The sequence below is a fragment of the Echeneis naucrates genome, chromosome 24 (genome assembly GCF_900963305.1).
Source record: "Echeneis naucrates chromosome 24, fEcheNa1.1, whole genome shotgun sequence".
Taxonomy (NCBI): Eukaryota; Metazoa; Chordata; class Actinopteri; order Carangiformes; family Echeneidae; genus Echeneis; species Echeneis naucrates.
The window spans coordinates 11435438-11453791 of record NC_042534.1 but is presented as its reverse complement, the minus strand read 5'-3'; the positions used below and the strand labels follow the sequence as shown (position 1 = coordinate 11453791).

Genomic DNA, 18354 nt, shown 5'->3' with positions numbered 1-18354 from the left:
ATGTTATGAATTCACGTCAGATTTAAAGCGTAAAATGTTAAAGATTCATCTCGAGTCGGCTCAGCAAAAAGAGATGTGTTATTTATGATAAACAGATATTTGCCAGGCATAATTTATGTGCTGCCTCTGATTAAAGAAGGCCAATGACAGACCTCCAAATGATAAATCGCCAAACTGCAGAGCATGATTAAAAATATCCACATAGATTTAACTTCAATCATAAATGCTTCAAATTATAGCTTAAAAAAATCAAACAGACATCAACCTCAGTTAAATATGTTCAGGTCTCTTTCAACCTGCCCAGAAGAGGTGGTTATCATCAGTTTGTCAGAGATCCCTTCAACTACACGCTGGCAGACAAATCCCTAATTAGACATAACAGCTAAGCGAGAGAGGCTAAAAGGGATAGTTACCTATGTGGATCTTGAAGGCTAAGTGAATGCAGAAATATGATTTGCTATTGTGAAATGCTTTTATTTTCACTGGCCTTGAGTGATGACTGTGAAGTGTTGCTGCCATCTAGTGCTTCACATTAATCATCCATACATCCACTCTTATCACATCCCATCCATTTACAAACCCAAGAATTTATAAAAGAAAAAAAAAGTAATCCTGGCCGAATTCCATATATGGATCTGCTCAGATACTTGCTGAGGTGCTTTGCTGCTGCTACCCCTGAGCTTGCCAAATATTTAACATTTGGTAACCAAAGTCAAAAGGAACTACACAACCAGCCACACAACAGAGGATCAGGCTTCATTCATTTTCAACAAGACAAATACAGCATGTTACCACTTTCATGTGAATGCATGCTAAGAAATTAATCTTTGCAACTGCCAAAGATCAATGACTCCCTTACTGCAGCGCCATTTATTATGGAATATACATCCTATATGATCAGCTACTCTACTTCATCTCTGACAAATTAGCTCAACAAATACCCCCTAAGGGAATGTTCATGAGCATGACTACTTGATCACACATTTGAGCTTTGACCATTTTACATGAGTGTTGCAGGAGCTGCTAGGTATGATTTATATGACTGGAAGTTGGTTATTTTATCTCTCACCCCTTTCTTTCTTTCCATCTGCACCACACCCCAAATAAATTAAAATCTTTTGAATCATTAAGCAAATACATAAATACCTATATGCACTTTTGACAGAGCTGGATGTGCAAAAATTCAGGTACAAATTACTTGTGAGTAATCAGGCAATGATACATTTATAATCTGGTGGTACACCAAGAGGCCTGAAATTACTTTCCTAAATCAAGTTTTCATGTGTTTTATTGGGTTAATGTATGTAACAAAATTATCTTTCATTTTGCATGTTGATAGTCACAAAAATGTGACTTTCAGAAATGCATTCACTGTATTTCATAGTTTTAGGTCAATTGTCCTGTACCTTCTATGGAACCTGAGTTGTGTACATGTACATAACATAACAGGCCACGGAACAGCAATTTTAAAACAGTTATGAAAAGGCTAATTAAGATGAATTAAAGGCATAATTGTTATCAAGTTGTCCTCAACCTCAGAAATTGGGGGTTAACCATAATCGATTGGCAGAATTAAAACACAAAACACTTCAACTTGGACAAAAAAACACATTTATTTGCAGTGCTGAATCATCCCATCTTGGCCGGTCCTCCAGAGATCACCATCTGAGGATGTGTCAGTCCAAGACATCTAGTCCAGCTGTGTGAAAATGATCCAGCCATTAGTTATTGTTAGAGAGACACTGCCAGCATTAATCAAACTTCATTTATCATCACAACTGAGCAAAGAGTTCAGTTCTCCCATCACAAAGATGCTGAGGTCTTGCGTGCATGTGCTACAAAACCGCTCATGAATAATCAGTATCAAAAGTAGACCAAAAACCATTTCAGCTGTTAGAAACAGAAGTTAAGGTACAGTGTTGGAGTGAGTGATTTCTGATGTGTCCTGTGCTTCACTGCTTACCATAAGCCTACATGGAACGGTTATCACAACACTAGCCTTTACTAACACTACGGTGAGAGGTGCAAGCATAAAACATTTTACAACACGGAACTTACCTTGACGAAGCCAATGTCTTTAGCGTACTGCCTGAAGCACTGGCGGCACATGTTGAGTCCGTATTTACGGATCAGACCGTGTCTGTTCGAGCACACTCGGCTGCAATCAAAGTGGGAAAAGAGTCAACAACATTTCTGTTGTTCACATGGCTGCAAGATTCATTCATCCATCCATCCATCCATCCAGACAGCAGGAGGTCACAGACACGGTGCCGGCTAGGTAAGGTAAGCCCTTCTCTGTGCAGCACGGCTAACACTAGCTTAGCTTTACATGTTGACTTTAGCTGCAAACTGCTGAGACTTTCAATGTGACCAGAGACAGTTTGGACAAAACACCTAAATAAGTCACTCGCCGGTGTCTAACTGTGTATTTAGACGTGCATAAATGAGCTGTTTAATGTGCCTCGGCGGAGGACAGCGGCCGAGTGAACGCATCTGTAGCGCCTTTAAGCTAGCGAGGCGCATCCGCATCCCGCACCGCCATATTAGCTCTCGGTCCGCTCCCATGCGGTGGAGGACTGGCGGTCGACTATCAAACACCGGAGGCCACAAACACTTTTCTATCGGCCCGTTTGAGCTCACACGTCGATAATGAACACTTTAAAGTAAGGACTGACCAGGATCTGGATCCTTGTCCGAACTTTCTGGGGTGACTCCAGTAGAGCTGCTGATGGCCCATCTTGTCTCTTTTCGCTCGAGCGTCGGAAAGGAAGAAAGAAGGCCGCGCGTGCGCCAATGAAGCGGTCGGCTGGCAGCGCTTCCGGTCCAGGCGCCAGTCTGCAGCGCCCCCTGTCGGCCGGGATGCTCGGAGGAAAGAACACCTACGGGGAGAGAAGGGCTTCACCCACCGGAGACGAACTCACCAAGAACATGCAAAATGCGTCTGGAAATAAACGAGGTAGTACATGAGTGAATGAATGATCATCCATATTTCTTATGGGTTTTTTTGTGTAAACCTGAAAGCGAGCTTTTTGACCACATTAAGTTATCCAGGCATGTATGCCATTTGTTCATATGCAAACATAACTAAACGTAGCATTTCTGTTGTTGTTATTATGCATTCACTCATTTTCAAATTCGCAACAAATAAGCAACAGACTTAAAGTGCATCAAAACAAACTAACAAACAAATTACAACACACGGAACTGCAACTTAGGTCATCATGACAGCACTAATGCTGATTTAGATAGGACATATATTGCCATCCACAGCTGAAAGTGCAATATGCAAATAAAATGGTGTTAGTAAACTAATAACTAACTAAGCTTTTTTGAATCATATTTCTTGCTGGGTATCATTATCTTCCTTATGATGTGGTCTAGATGGAATCTACACAGGATGGCTCTCCCATTCAGCTGTATAAATGCTTACACACTTGTGGATAACCTAAAGGCATGGTGGATCAGGGTGAGCACAGGGGGGCTGTCAGCGGAGGGAGACATCATGATCTGTAGGCTGTCTCGGGTGCCCCCCGCTGGACCAGTGCATTGTGGGACAGCGGCAGGGGGCAGGCAGTAGTTCCGTATTTGGGATTTGTGCAGCTAGCTGGCAGTCGCGTTTCCATGCATCCATCCAGGACGGTATGGAGGAGAATGGGAGCCCGCCGTGCTGATGTTCGTCGCTGAAAGGACCGCTCGGATCTTCCGCTTTTAGGTAACTACCGTGAATCCGCTTCTTCCTCTGCTTCAACATGGTCGCTGCTCCTGTCGAGCTTCGTTGTGGAAGAGGAGCTTGTAAGTTGCTAGCTGAAGCTAACTTACGGTTAGCATTCGCCTGGACGCTGGTTATCGTAAAAGAGCCAAATCACAGAGAGAGAGAGAGAGAAAAAGAAAACTGAAACGAGGGCAACTGTTGTTTTCGGATGTGTTGAGACACAAGTGGGCGACATGACGGCGAAAGCATCTCGGGTTAAAATCGATGAAAGATGTGGCTGGATCGGTGATTCTGACAGCGGCCAATCCAGGACAGAAAAACTGGGCTGAAGTGAAACTGCATATTTACACTAAGAAGGAAACACTGCAGAATAAACGTGTTAGGCTGGCGGCTCAGTAGATGCAATGGATCAAAACATCTGCAGGGGGAACATCCCACTTGATGTGGAGGCTGCCAATGTAAAGAAAACATGTGGAGGGACGTGCTATTCAAAGATGTGTTTTTAACTCCAGATCAAATACTACTATGTTACAGTCCATGTTTACTGCTAGCATTTGGCTGTCTTTAGGATTTATATCAGCATCCAGGAATGTATTCATTGTTGTTGTCAATATTACAGATGAAAATACAGTTGCTGTCAAAAGCTTGTCCCAGGCAGTGATTGTGCCATCCAGACAGGAGAAGTGTGAAGTGGGTCAGGTCAAGACAGAGATACCACTAATTTAATAACAAATAAAGGGTGGAGGTTGGTTCAACAGATCTGAACAGAAGGAAAAATCAATATCCCTTTGATTTTTATGAATACATTGTTACAGAAAATTAAATATGGGATCATTGCTAATGTGTTTTTTGTACTAAGGATGGCTGATAATAGTTTCATGTTCAAAACAAGTCAAATGATGTTATTATTACTTTTCAAGTTTCTAGTCTCTAAATTGAGCCAGAGCAAGACATAATTTAAATTAAAAAATTATCTTGTACTCATTACACATGCTCATACTCTATGCAAAAATGAAGTGACAGTTAAAGTGAATTCTTGACCCAGGGTGTTGTACTTTCATTCAATATTGTTAAAGTTACAGCTTTAATCAGAACCTTATAGTGTTCATTTCCCAACTCTTAGTTTTCTTGGAGTTGTCAAATTTGTCAACATGCAATCTGCATTTTATACATATGTACATGTATAAATGAAACACAATGAAAAGCTATCAGGTGGATTCTGAGTTAAAATTTTCATATATAACAGCTCTTGAAAGATCAAGTAGTGCATTCATATATCACAAGTTTTTCCACACAAAACGATTGGTCTCGTTTGATGTGCAAGACAGGTCATTGCCATGACTTTCCATTTGATTTATGCATGTATTTATCATATTGTAAAATTTGTCTTATCTGGATAGTATTTCTCTTTGCCTCTTGATGATTTAAATCATATTGCTCAGCTCTAAGTTTATTTTCTGGTTTATTTTTCATATAGGTGGTTCATGCACACCGCAATACTGCTGCCTCCCAACATCCATCATGCCTTACGGAATATTCATCCACCACCAGTGATATTCCAGTGGGATCCATGTTTACAGAAACAGTTCATTTTGCCAACAATTAGTCTCATCACAGCTTCTTTTTAATCAGACTTGCTCCCAGTATAAGGCACGCAATTAAAACTGCAAGCCTGTGCTTTTTGTATCTCTACAATCAACTTCTCTCCCTTCGTAAGAGGCTGACCCCCTATCATGAGATTCCGAATCTACAAGAGGAAGGTGGTGATACTGACTCTGGTGGTTGTTATCTGTGGCCTAGCTTTCTGGAGCAGCGGAAGGCAAAAAAAGAACGACAGTGGATCATTCCATAAGGAAGTGGAGACCGTGAGGAGAAGCAGCAGCATTAGCAGCAGCAGCAGCAGCAGCAGCAGCAGTATTAACAACCATATCCAAGTGCAAGCTACACCTGCAGTCAGCCGGGCACCTGTTCCCCCTCCTATTATCCAAGTAAATGACACACATCCAGTAAAAGCAAAGGAGAAGGAGAAGATATCCAAGCCAGGGGTAGATAACACCACTTTAGTCTACCGTGGCATTGTCTTCCAGCTAAACTTTGACCAGACAATAAGAAATGAGGAGAAGTTTAAGACCTTGCGACAGAAAGATGATCTGGTTGTCGTGGTTCAGGTCCATAACCGACCAGACTACCTTAAGCTACTAGTGGACAGTTTGCGAAAGGTCAGAGGTGTGGAGAGTATACTGCTGATATTCAGCCATGATTACTGGTCCCCAGAGATAAATAAAGTGGTGGCCTCTGTTGACTTCTGTCAAGTACTTCAGATTTTCTTCCCCTTCAGCATTCAGCTGTACCCCCAAGAGTTCCCTGGGAATGACCCCAGGGACTGCCCAAGAGACATTCCCAAAAATGACGCCTTAAAGCTTGGATGTATCAATGCAGAGTACCCTGACTCATTTGGCCACTACCGCGAGGCCAAGTTCTCCCAGACCAAGCACCACTGGTGGTGGAAGCTGCACTTTGTATGGGACAGGGTTCGGGTTTTGAAGGACCACAAGGGTCTGGTCCTGCTGATTGAGGAGGACCACTACTTGTCCCCAGACTTTATCCATCTCTTAAAGCTGATGTCAGTTCTCAAAAGGGAGCAGTGCACAGACTGTGACATCCTCTCGCTGGGAAGCTACAGCCACATTGGCTACTCCAGCAAAGCAAACAAGGTAGAGGTGAAGGCCTGGAAGTCCACTGAGCACAACATGGGGATGGCTCTGAGTAGAGAGACGTACCAGAAGCTTATTCGGTGCACTGATACTTTCTGCACTTATGATGACTATAACTGGGACTGGTCCTTACAACACCTGACCGTATCCTGCCTGCCCTCCTACTGGAAGGTCATGGTGAGTGAGGCGCCAAGGATTTTCCATGCCGGAGACTGTGGCATGCATCACAAGAAAGCGTCCTGCATGCCAATGAGCCAGAAAACCAAGATAGAAAACATCCTACAGAGCAGTGGGAACCAGCTGTTCCCAAAGAACCTCCTGATAGCAAAGAGACTGCCAGCCAATGGAGTCGGAGGGGTAGCCCCACATGTGAAAAATGGTGGCTGGGGCGATATCAGGGACCATGAACTCTGCAAGAGTTATGTTCGATTACAGTGACCTTAATTGCTACTATTATATATTATTGTCTTTTGCATCCTCTATAAAGAAAAAAGCCTTTTCAAAGTAAATCTTTATGGACTATTCTTCATATTGCCTGTTTTATTGGACTGTTCCAAATAAAGACGAATGTTGGATTTTTGGCTCCTTTAACAGAAATATCTCTACATTCAATTATTTAAGTGATTTCTGGCAAGTCTAGTTTGTTTTGTAAGTTGTAATTAACAATAATTCACTAAACAATACTTTGTTGTGTTTTATCTAACAAGGGTTTAAGATCAAAATATGTGTTGTTACTTTAAGTTTAAACCAAAAATGTAGAACATCTCGAAATCTTGGTAAGTTCAAAAGAGCAACTAAGGGCTCATTGGGGCAGTCTTACATTTGGTGAATCTGTGGACTTTGCATTTCCCCAGTGCATGCATAATTAATTTGAAGTTATTTATATCACAGAAGTTTTCGGAGATCAAAAGAGATCCTCTGAGACACCTCGTTCCATTTTAATAATCTCCCACTTAGCTCATCTGCAACAGGTTTCTGAAGCAGACCAAGTGTCTTGTTATTCATTTGACAGCAGAAAGGTACGGAGCATTAATAAATATACCAGAGACACTTGCATGGACAGAACCGCGGTGTTTCTTATCAAGCTACTGTGTCTTTGTGCTGAGATTTTGATTTCACAGACAAATGCACACAATGCACCTGGAAAAGTCCCAGGACACTGATGCAACTCTCGGCCCTGTTGTTGCTATTGAAGATGCATTTACATTTTAAGTGCTTAGACCACAGCTCAGTATTGATGGCTTCCACTAAGGCCTGAGCTTGGTGGCTTCTCTGAAGCTGCATTGATTCCTCAACCCTCCTCTGGCAGTGTTTTAACAATTGGTTATGCAATTCTGTTCAAAATCCTGTATCTCTGCAAAGTTATTGCTGACTGGACTTCCTGTACAGTTCATCTTAAATTCATCCTCCAGCAAACTGCTGGAGGCTAATCGGAGACTCCACATAAAATCCTTTAACACTGCGTGAATCAAATACAACAGGCTTAATCTAAGGCACATGTGGCTGTTCACCAAAACAAATGTCCAAGACTGAGTTATTTTGATGAAGCTTATCAAAGCTCCCTCTGTGACAAACATTATCTGAGGGGCAAGAAGTCCCATCTTCTCCCAATTTGTGAACCTTAAATCCTAATGCAGTGTGAAGACATGTGATGCTGGGACTGTTATGCGGAGGTCATGTGACTGGCAAATTGTGCAGCTGCTCCCTTGGTGGGGCCAAGTAATTGGGCCTGTGCCTTGAGGGACAAGACTTAGAATAGAATTGAGAAAAGAGGGAAGTGGCACGGTGCTCCTGATTCTTGGTGACGAATGGTTAACTGATGCTGGAGTCTTTGAAACTGTGATGTGCTGTTGCCATTGAAAGATCTCTACTTAGTTTATTTTAGGGCAAATTGAAAAACATCCTGAAATCATGCGTTAATTCTTTTAATGGGCCGACCTGTGCTGTCAATTTATAGACACACCTTTCAGGTCAAACAGAAGGCTGGGGACAATGAAAACTAAAACCAGTAAATCACCTCTTCAATTTCAGCAATAAATTCAGGAGAAAATAAATATTGGCACTATCTAAATCTAATTGTTAGGCTGAATGAAAACATCAGCTACTACCTTATTATTTAAATGTATTCACTGACTTGAGATGTGACAGGTCTATTCACTCATCTAAATTATTATCAGAGCAGGAAATGTTGGTTTTCCTGGAATGATAACATACTGGAGTGTACAACCAAAATACATTTTTCATTGGCAGCACGGATGTTTGAGTGGTTAGCACGCATGTCATGTTATCTCAGCCTCCCTGGTTCATTTCTAGCCTGGGGCATATGCTGTGGGTCCTTCCCCTCTCTCTCTCTCTCTCTCTCTCTCTCTCTCTCCCTGGTTCCTGTCATCCCCCTGCCCCTTACTAATGATAATAAAACAGAGAAAGCCCAAAATAATAAAATGTTTAACTGTATATAGCAGTTAATCATTAAGGATTTTTGTCCTGTGAACTTGCTTTTGTTCACTCCTTCTTGCTTGACCTAAGCAAAAACAGCTTGAAAACTGACAACACTGCCTCCCCAGCCCAAAAAACACTGGTGCTTATATGAATGAGTACACTTATGAGAGTGTGATATTTTACTTAGGTGTGGACCCCAAAACTGAGCTAAAAGGGATCATCTAGTAGTTCTGCTTTGGAACATTAGTTTGTGACTGAAACGTCGGTGGTATATTTGTTTTTTTAATGTGAAACGTGCAGGATACAACCTCGCCTATACACTGACAATCAAGCTCCCCAGTTTAGCAAGGCAAGCAAATTAAAGAGTGGTTTTGAATTCCCGTGATGATTTAATTTAACTTCATATATCATATTACTACTTACTTTATTTTTGATCTTGAGAATGAGCTAAATAAAGATCCTTGTGGAAGTTTTAATTGAAAAACTATTTCATTTGATTTCATTTGCTCTTTTCCATGATATGTCTAGTGTCACATGTTCAGAGGAAATCCATTCCTGACATAACCACAAAGGGGGGAAGACTTATTTGTACATATTCATTTTCTGCGTCCATTAACTTAAACTGCCAAGTTTTCGCAATTCATTCATTCTTTAGGTTTATAGCTCTGAGAGACTCTATTAATCATTCATAGCCTCTATACGCAATGCTAGGTAAACAAAACTCTGGGTCAATAATATATGGAGGCATGTAGAGCAGGATACTGCATCAGACTGAGAAGACGAGTAAACCACGGTCTTACATATCTTACAGATCCTGGTTTACTGTTGAATTTCTATCAAGTGGGACCCTATTCCCCTGAGGATGCAAGATAAATGTAGCTGTTCTGAGCTGTTAATGAATACCACAGCATTTTGACCGCTATTGAAATCTCTCCTGAGATGAAAGGGTTGTTGGTTGGGATTGTAAAACGGATAAATATCTTTGAAATATGCGTTTTAGAGAGCAGCATAGAAGGATATGTAGTGTTTAATAGTGAGCGTCTGTTTTTATGTAAGAGATCACTGTAAGCACTAACCCTGACTGAGATCAGCCAACCCATGGGAGATCAGACTGTCAGTCAGAGGCCATCGTTAGCTGAGTGACATCCTGACAGCTGCTGCTGATCACATTTATCAGCACCTCCACACTGACGACACAGGCTGCTGGGGTAATGGCTGAGTGTGCTTGTGTTTCTTCTAAAAGTGACTCATAAATTATGGAAGAGCAATTTTATGCCTCACTTGGAGTATAGAATATATTTGAAGTAAGTCAGGTAAAGTTCGAGGAATGTAACTGGAAAAGGGAGCGACAACATGATATACATATATAGACAATGTTTTGTCTGTTTGATGAAGTGGCAGCCATTACCAAATACAACATCACTTAGTGGCTCTGAAGAACTCTCTGTCATTTGACTGAGCAACACTGCCCCTTATTGGCCAACTGGTACTGTAACATGTCCCTTAGTGGGAGGTTAGGCTGAAGAGTGAGACACATTTATGTGGAATGGGGTTACAGAGTCAAGTCTGATAAAGATCCATCACTTCCTCTTGGTCTACAGATTGAAGGAGCGTGTAAAACCCTGCACTAGGTCAGCAGTCTGCATTGCAAACTGCAGTAGATGGATTATACTCATCTCGGTCCAGATTGATGGAGTAGTGGATGGCCACCATGTGCCAACAAGGCTGCAATGTGAGCAAGGAGGTGGCAGAGTCTGTTTTTGGCCGGAATCATGGAGAGAGAGCTGGTTGAATGTGTGAAAGTCACCTCGGCAAAGTGTATACAGTTTGACTGACCACTTCCTCCCATGGTACAAAAAAAAAAAAAAAGAAAGAACGTACCTTCTGTAGCAAAATCATCTTCATCATCTTCTATTGAGTACTGTTGGCACATCCTCAAGCAAAGATCTGAGGGTGGGAGGCAGTTCACATCAGAACAGCAGCTCAGGGAGGCTATTCTGACATTCAAGTAGAAACTCTCCAAAATCTCACAAGTTCAATGGAAGCAGGAATTTCATAGGTGATACCAAGTCCTGTTAAGTTTGATTTCAGTGATTATGACCTCCCAAATTGAAATTAATTTCAGTTCTTTACAAACTATAAAATATTTTGAAACTCTGCTGTGCAGTTATTTGGAACAGTGCATTTTGAGTAGTTCTTTTTTTTTTTTTTTTTTTTTAAATCAAATACTGTTATTATTGGGGGGTTTGTTGAATGAAATCAAAATTATACTGCAACAGTTGATGACTCAAAAATTAGACTGTCATTTGCATTGACTATTTAGGAAAATCAGAGAAAAATATCTTTTGCATAATAATTTGGAACGTGGTGTAGGCTGCTCTTATTGATGACCTTTCATGTTGACACACAGGCTAATGTCACCGATTGATGACTGGGCTGGGCCCAAGGGAGCAGGGTAGCCCTGGGCAGGCAGCACCTCCTTATATCCTGTGTGGACAAATTACCAGAGCCCAGCCACAGATGTTCCACCAAAGTCTGAGAATTGTGTTTCACATACAGAATGAAACCTAGATAATACCACAAACAGATGTGTGACAATTACAAAAGAAAATACACATACAACAGATGCAAGATTTGACTGTAATTGTCGCATCCTCTGTCCATGCTTATTTTGTAGGCTTTGTACTGAGGTGCATCTGATGCATGAGTCTGTCTCATGCACTTTGAGCTGTGTGTTGATCCCCTGGGGAGGGAACCATCAGGGTATAGCCAAACTACTGACGCATCAACATCTTCCCAACATGTTACATGCAGGTGGTCAGTACTGGAAAAATGAACACAAATGGAGCACCAAGTCTGTCAAAGCTGTTTTAATAGGCGCCACATGGAAGGCTCCCACTGATAAAATCCTCACTCTTCCTTGTGGGTGCTTGAAAACACCCGCACCTCAAGCACGCACATCACCATCAAGTCCTGACATTAGTCAGCTGGTAGTCAACACAGTGTCAAAAGTTTGTTCACAAGTTCAGCATGAGTTCAGTGATTATTACTCACAATAACAAGAGTCACAGATTTCAGCCCTGTCTGCAGAACAGAGTTGTCAAACTTGTTAGTTAAAGTGAATTCAAAACGCATGTTGATGGATGGGACTAGTGCTAACGGGCGAGGGGAACTACGCCAGCGTTAGTCTTCCTGTGGTTTACCTGAGCTTGGAGAGATGGCTGAATTAGACCGCTGCATCTGCGCCTACCTGCCTACGTTGTAAAAGAAAAATGCAGCGACAGGCTAGCTAGCATTCAGCACTACCTGTTAGATAAGAGGATTTCATAGATCTCCTATTCCAAACATTTCAATAATAAAAAATACACCTGAATTCTCTTTATGTACAACACAAAAGAAACATTTTCACCTGCATATTTAAGATTCATTTTAATATTAGGTATAGATTTTCTGTATTAGAAAGATCACTATTTTCCGAAATGAGAATCTTTAAACTAACGTAATGATCATTTCACCCATAAATCATTGAAGTACAATATTTACATATAATACAGAGCCTGTTTAATCTGAAACAATATTAAAATAAATGTTCAATAGATACAAAGATTTTAAATTCTATTTAAGTTTCAACCTTGTCAAGGAGTCCTTACACACTCCAAAATGTAAAGCCATTCTCCTCTAACAAACCATTAAGTGCAAACAATTTTTTCCATATATATATATATATATAAAAAAAAAAAACTATGATTGCAGCGTCCAGCGATGAGACAGTAGGCAACAACGCACCTTTCCCCAAGTGCTTCCGAAGCTGTCTTCAAAACATTGTGTTCCACCGTAATGAATTTGGAAAGGAAATCTGTGCAAAATTCACTTTTAAGTGAGATACCTCTGATTTGTAAAGGAAGTAAAAAATCTCAGGTCTCTTTTGCAAGGGTTATAGGAATGTGGCTGCACAAGGAGGTAAAACATGAAAGACTTGGCATCAGGGCTGTCCTCCTACTCTAACACAATCCCTCATCTGATTCCCTTGTCCTGTGAATAACTTAGAAGTAACTAAATTGAGAAACTATGACCAAATTAACCCCACACACAGGGTTAGATTGAGGCATTGCCAACATACCACCGTGTCTTGTCTTTGAAGAACTACAGGCACAAAGGACTGGGTACAAGAGTTATTTTCTGACTAGTCGTGACTTGATATGACCATGAATGTAACAGTGAGCTAATCAACCATTTCCACAAACCTGCTGGCTCATTTATTATTTCCAACAGCACTCTTTCCATCCCCAGAAAAAAGGTGGTCAAGTTTCTCACCCTGGTTTGGCCAACATCAGTTATCTAAGCATGAGCACTAGCACAAAAGAGAGCACTCTGGGTGGTTGTAGTGATGAGAATGAAGGTGACACTGGAGGTCATGTGGTGTGTAACAGTGTATGTAGAAGCGCTGCAGGGCCTTGGCCTTGGTCATCCCCGTCTCTGTTGCATGGAGCTGTCATTAGCAGCACCAGCACCGGGGCTATACTACTGTTCCACTGGGGGAGTTGGCTGGGTTGTTTTGAGATGATAGCAATCCCTGTGGAGAGACAGATGACACACATTGATAATAAACAGTGTATTGTGAATGTAATATAGAAGCAGAATATTGAGGCCTCGAGGTTTACTGTCAGGATGGGTTAGTGCTGAAATCACCCAGATGCAGAGGGTTTAGTATAAATCTGGCATAAATTAACCAATATCCTGGGCTGCACGCAATAGTTTTACCAGTTTCTGAATGCTGAAAGGAAATGGCAGTACTAGAAGCAATGTGAGTTAAGAGGTGTCACATGACAGTATCCTCGAAAGGCCTGTCACTCACCACTTTCCCAGGCCTAGCCCATGTGCAAACGAAACCCTCCTGACAGGCTGTTACCAGACAGTCCTCAAGGAAGATTAACACAGTGAGTCTCTCGTGAGCAATCTTCTTGCACACTAGTGGCTCAAGCAGTGGCACTTCATCCATGCGTGGGCACAGCATTGTGCCCAGAGTCTTAGCTGCGTCAGCTTTTGCCGTCCGTGATGAGCTAAGCTGGTTGAGCTTGTCACTGCTTTTGCTGCTAATGTGACCCATGCTGTGGTTTCGTTTGTGGTCCTTCTCGTGGCGCTCCTTGCGCGAGTCATGTAAAGATAGCGTTGCAAACTTGCTGACTCCAGTTGCAATGAAAGCACTGTCAATGATACTGTTGCCCTTGGAGGAGCTGCTGTTGCCTGTGTGGCTATTAGGGGTGCTGCCCCCTGCTGGGTTAGAGGAGTGTGGCAAGCTATTGGACCGAGGCAGCGTGCTGGGGAGGGAGTTAGCTGGAATTCCACTAGAGCTACTATTGCTCACATTGTCTTTACCATTGGTGCCACTGGGATTGGTAGTTGTTGTTGTAGTAGTGGTGGTGGTGGTGGTGGTGGTGGATACAGTAGTAGTAGTTTGTCCTGTGGCTGGAGGGCTTGTGGCACTCATAACATTAGTGTGAGTCCTTGTGCGGGACAATGGGAGGTGAGGGAAGAGAATGTCCTCCGTCAGGTCCCACAGACATAGTTGAGTATCTTGGCCCACTGAGCCAAATCTGTAGGTCACACTAACAGGCCTACTGTCTGTAGAGTTCCTCTTAGAAAGCCGAGAATGGGCGCTGTTAGCTCTTTCTCTGCCTGCACCAAAATGAATCTGCTCATGGAAGTCCTCATCACTACCACTGAACTCAGCAGGGGGATCACCATCCTCCACACTGGTGGTACAGTGGTCAAATGCCACTACGCTCACCCATGATTTATGACCATGTCCACGTGCAATCACTCTGCAGTCTGAAAATGACCATACTGTCACCAGGTCGTCCTCCCCGCCTGCCACAATATAACGTCCATCTGGACTCCAGCACACACACAGTAAGCCACCAAAGTAGCTCTTCATTGTTCCATGGAGCTCTGCAGCGTCAAAGCCAAATACCCGCAGGAAGCCATCCTGGCTCGCACAAGCCAGAAACTTGCCATCAGGGGAGAAGGCAAACTCATTAAGTGACCCTTCCCCCACTGTCCAGCGTAGTAATGGATTACGAGCCGACTTGCTCTTGCAGGTGTGCACAGCATAATTTTCGCCTTGTTTAAGGAGCTGGTAGTGAGGTGCAGTGGTGCCGCAGGTATTTTCCACGTTGTACAAGTACATACTGCCACTGGAGTGAGCCACCAGGAACAGGCTCTCTGAACCAGGAACCCATCGTACACATGTTACTCTTGACTTGTCTATGAGTCTCTGGGGGGAGATGGACAAACAAAGAGACCAGAGAAAAGAGAGTGAGGTCAGCTTGGCACTCCCATGCTGTCATAATTTGCTAGTTATCATGCAAGTATAATAAAATACAATATAAAAAAAAGAAAAACTAATAGCATGTCTTCAAAACCAACCTCTTCATTGAAGAGTTTGCTGGTTTCCTTTTTTATTGGGTCTATGAGCTGCACCTGGCCTGCTGAGAAGCCCACCAGGAGGGAAACGCTCTCTGCTGTTGCTGTGAGTGGATTGAAATCATGGCATGTAGGCTGTGTTCCTTTATATATCCTCTTGTCTATGGGTTTACTAAGATCAGCAGCCTAGAATGAGAATAAATACATATAGATAAGAACATTTTAATACCTAAAATAAAAAAACAAAACAAAACAAAACAAAACAACAACAAACAAACAAACATTGGAGGATAACAAGTTTTTGTCTTCCAACCGTTGGCTGAAGGTATATTTGAGGCATACAGTTCCTGGGGACATACACCATTGATCTATATTCTCATTTGGGAAACTGTCAATGTTATAATTTGGGTTTCACAGAAAAAGGCAGAGTGGAATGTGAACCTGGAAGGAATGTATTGCATTGGACATTTCTCACTCACTCTCATTCACACTCACACACACATACACACAGTGCTGTAAAGTTTGACTAACTGGCTATTAAAGTATTTGACACAATCATCAGCTTTCACTGGAAACAATTATATTCATAACAGTGTAATAACCACAAGCGCAATTTCAAAGATTAAGAATCTGAAAAGGGAGTTGTATATAAACCTCAGAATTTGTTCTGACTTGGTCTTGTTTGTTTCTGTCCACTTTCATTAGGAATGCATGGCATATTGCCAGAGACTTTCAGCTGCTTGATGAAAATCCTCAAAGCATGTAATTTAATCACAGTTATTAAACCACAAGCTGGGTCCTGAGTTGTATATCCAACATTTATTAACGGCAGGCCATTGCAGTCGGGGAGATGATTTTCTAATATCAGAATTAGAGAGAGAAACACTGAAATCTAAAAGTCTCACCCTTGTTCCTGTGCAATTAGTCATTTAATTGGCTGATTAATGCAACAATTAGTGATGGGATGCAAGTAATTTTTTTTCTTTTTCAATCCCAAGGTTAAGAAAAACCTATTTTCTTTTAATGCACAATACGTGATGATCTGTCCTGAAGGTCATGCGAGCACCTTGCATTGTTTGTGTGAGTTTGTGATTAAAATGAATAACAGGCTAACTGGGAAGTTTTGCATCCTGCCAAACTGGTTTTGTTGAAAAAAGCCAATCAAACAGTCTATTGTCTAAAAAATGCCATTATTATATTTCTTCTGACACATGCCTTAAATCCTATTATTTTACAAGAACACTGGAGACACACTTGTTTGGAACAATATTTGTGAAGACTGAAATCACAATCTCAAACTCAAAAGGGCATTTTAAAGCTGATATTTGCTTGCGATAAACATATCTAATAATAGAAAAATACTAACCCATTTGTTGGCTTGTTTGAATCCAGGTCAACATAAATATACATTTATTGCCAATTCCCCTCATAGCTTCTACTATAAAATATGACTGTGTGTCAGTGAATAGTTCCCACATCCTTCCTCCCCTCCTGGCCTTCTACCTTCGGTGGCTGCTTCAGGTACAACACATCTCCATCATCGGTATGATGACCATTCCTGCTAAACAAGACCTAACGTGGCCTGCTGCAATGACATCACCGCTGTGTACAAATCAGAAAGTGGATCACATTGCATCACATCCAAAGCCTGACAGTCCAGATATACATTATTACATCACGAATGGCAAACCCTCCAAACTTCCAGGCCAACAGCCTGCAGTGTGAACACTTCTGTAAGAGGAGCACCAAATCTGACATTTCCGGTTAGTGAAGTTGACAACTTGTTAGTGCTATAGCCTATAGGTTTACCGTGTAAAGACCGGGGATAAACAAACGCACTGGAAGACATGACACGACAAGCCTTTTCCGCGTTAACCCGGTTCACCGGGAAATCTCATGTCGCGGCTCGTCGCACACCGACAGCTCAGACAAACTGGAAGATTGTGCAGCGCAAAACGCCTCACACGGATAAACACAACAACCGTGGCGATGTTAGCCGAGAATGCTAATTAGCTCTTAACTTAGCTACGTATGCTACATGGCCTTGTCTTAACAATCTGCGCACTTCATTGACAGCAGCTCAGGGAGTTGACAGCCGGAGAGCAACATGTTTCAAGGCGCCGGATCAACGGGCTGCTCCCGCACAGCCTGTGCTCCGTCGCTCCGGTCCATACTGTTTACCTTTCTCACGCCTTTGTAGATATAAAAGTACAGTTCCCGGCCCACATTGAAACAGATCCTGTCGCCGTTGCCGGACTGGTCGTTTACATTGACGAAGGAGACCTTGACGGGGTTGGAGCCCTGCGAGTTGAAAGGCACCCTGTTGGGGCGGCTGTATTCGGAGTGAGTGAGGAGTTTGTAGACGCCTTCCCTTGTGGTGAATTGAGTTTTAATTTCGTTCATCTCCTTCCCACCTCCCTCCGCCGCCATCTTGGAAATTGGCGTTCATCCTTGTCAGGTCCCCGGATGTGCCGGACTGCGCATGCGGTCATGCGTTGAGAGAAATAAACCAAGTAGCACCGCTCCGTGACGTCACCCGCTGGATCCTCATCCGCATACATGTTACAAAATGTGGAATCAAGTCAATTTAAGAGAAACAAACACAAATTCACCACCGCATTTTCCTCCTCATTGTTGGGATGTTATGCACACATTAAATTCACAATTTCATGAAATTCTTTCAGAATGATGATCTGTTGATTTTCAGAGCTGAAGAGATTATTATTTCTATTATTCTATTTATGTCTTATTCAAGGGATTAAAACACATGACAAAGCAAGATTTTACTTCCTTGAATAATGTTATTTTTTATTTTTGATTTTTTTCCCCACAAAAGGTCTACCTCCTCGCTTTTCTTTAAGGTTATGGTCCTGTATACCTATTTTTATTATATCCAACACTGATGTTGGATAGGTTTAGAAAGTATTTTTATGTACCCTAACAAAAAACTGGCTAAATATAAAGAAAATACAGAGAAACACTAATGCTCTCAGCAGACTACAGTTACATAAAATAATGATGACATGAGATATAAGAGTCTCATAGACGGAGCCTACGCTGCAATTG

The 18354-nt window shown here is 42.0% G+C and overlaps 3 protein-coding genes across 11 annotated transcripts; 1 reads left to right on the top strand and 2 right to left on the bottom strand.

The window, feature by feature from the left end:
- Window positions 1–1588: 1588 nt before the first annotated feature.
- On the bottom strand, window positions 1589–2833 carry rps29 (ribosomal protein S29). Its single transcript, XM_029496989.1, has 3 exons — window positions 2676–2833; window positions 2059–2158; window positions 1589–1699 (listed from the first exon to the last, which is right to left on the bottom strand). Exons 1-3 carry the CDS (start codon window positions 2735–2737, stop codon window positions 1691–1693), a joined length of 171 nt encoding a protein of 56 aa, XP_029352849.1. The 5' UTR covers window positions 2738–2833; the 3' UTR covers window positions 1589–1690.
- On the top strand, window positions 2834–8107 carry mgat2 (alpha-1,6-mannosyl-glycoprotein 2-beta-N-acetylglucosaminyltransferase). Of its 2 annotated transcripts, none has more exons than XM_029496988.1 (2): window positions 2834–2956; window positions 5190–8107. In XM_029496988.1, exon 2 carries the CDS (start codon window positions 5446–5448, stop codon window positions 6862–6864), a length of 1419 nt encoding a protein of 472 aa, XP_029352848.1. In that variant the 5' UTR covers window positions 2834–2956; window positions 5190–5445; the 3' UTR covers window positions 6865–8107. The 2 variants fall into 2 exon arrangements, with proteins under 2 accessions (XP_029352848.1, XP_029352847.1); XM_029496987.1 differs by lacking the exon at window positions 2834–2956 and adding an exon at window positions 3463–3712.
- A 3613-nt stretch (window positions 8108–11720) lies between these two features.
- On the bottom strand, window positions 11721–17739 carry wdr20b (WD repeat domain 20b). 8 transcript variants are annotated; one of them, XM_029496071.1, is made up of 5 exons: window positions 17470–17739; window positions 15292–15474; window positions 14328–15190; window positions 13721–14228; window positions 11721–13438 (listed from the first exon to the last, which is right to left on the bottom strand). In XM_029496071.1, the coding sequence occupies exons 1-5, from the start codon at window positions 17716–17718 to the stop codon at window positions 13382–13384; spliced, it is 1860 nt and encodes a 619-aa protein (XP_029351931.1). In that variant the 5' UTR covers window positions 17719–17739; the 3' UTR covers window positions 11721–13381. The 8 variants fall into 8 exon arrangements, with proteins under 8 accessions (XP_029351931.1, XP_029351930.1, XP_029351933.1 ...); XM_029496070.1 differs by having other exon boundaries at window positions 13721–14199; window positions 14254–15139; XM_029496073.1 differs by having other exon boundaries at window positions 14328–15139.
- Window positions 17740–18354: the final 615 nt, after the last annotated feature.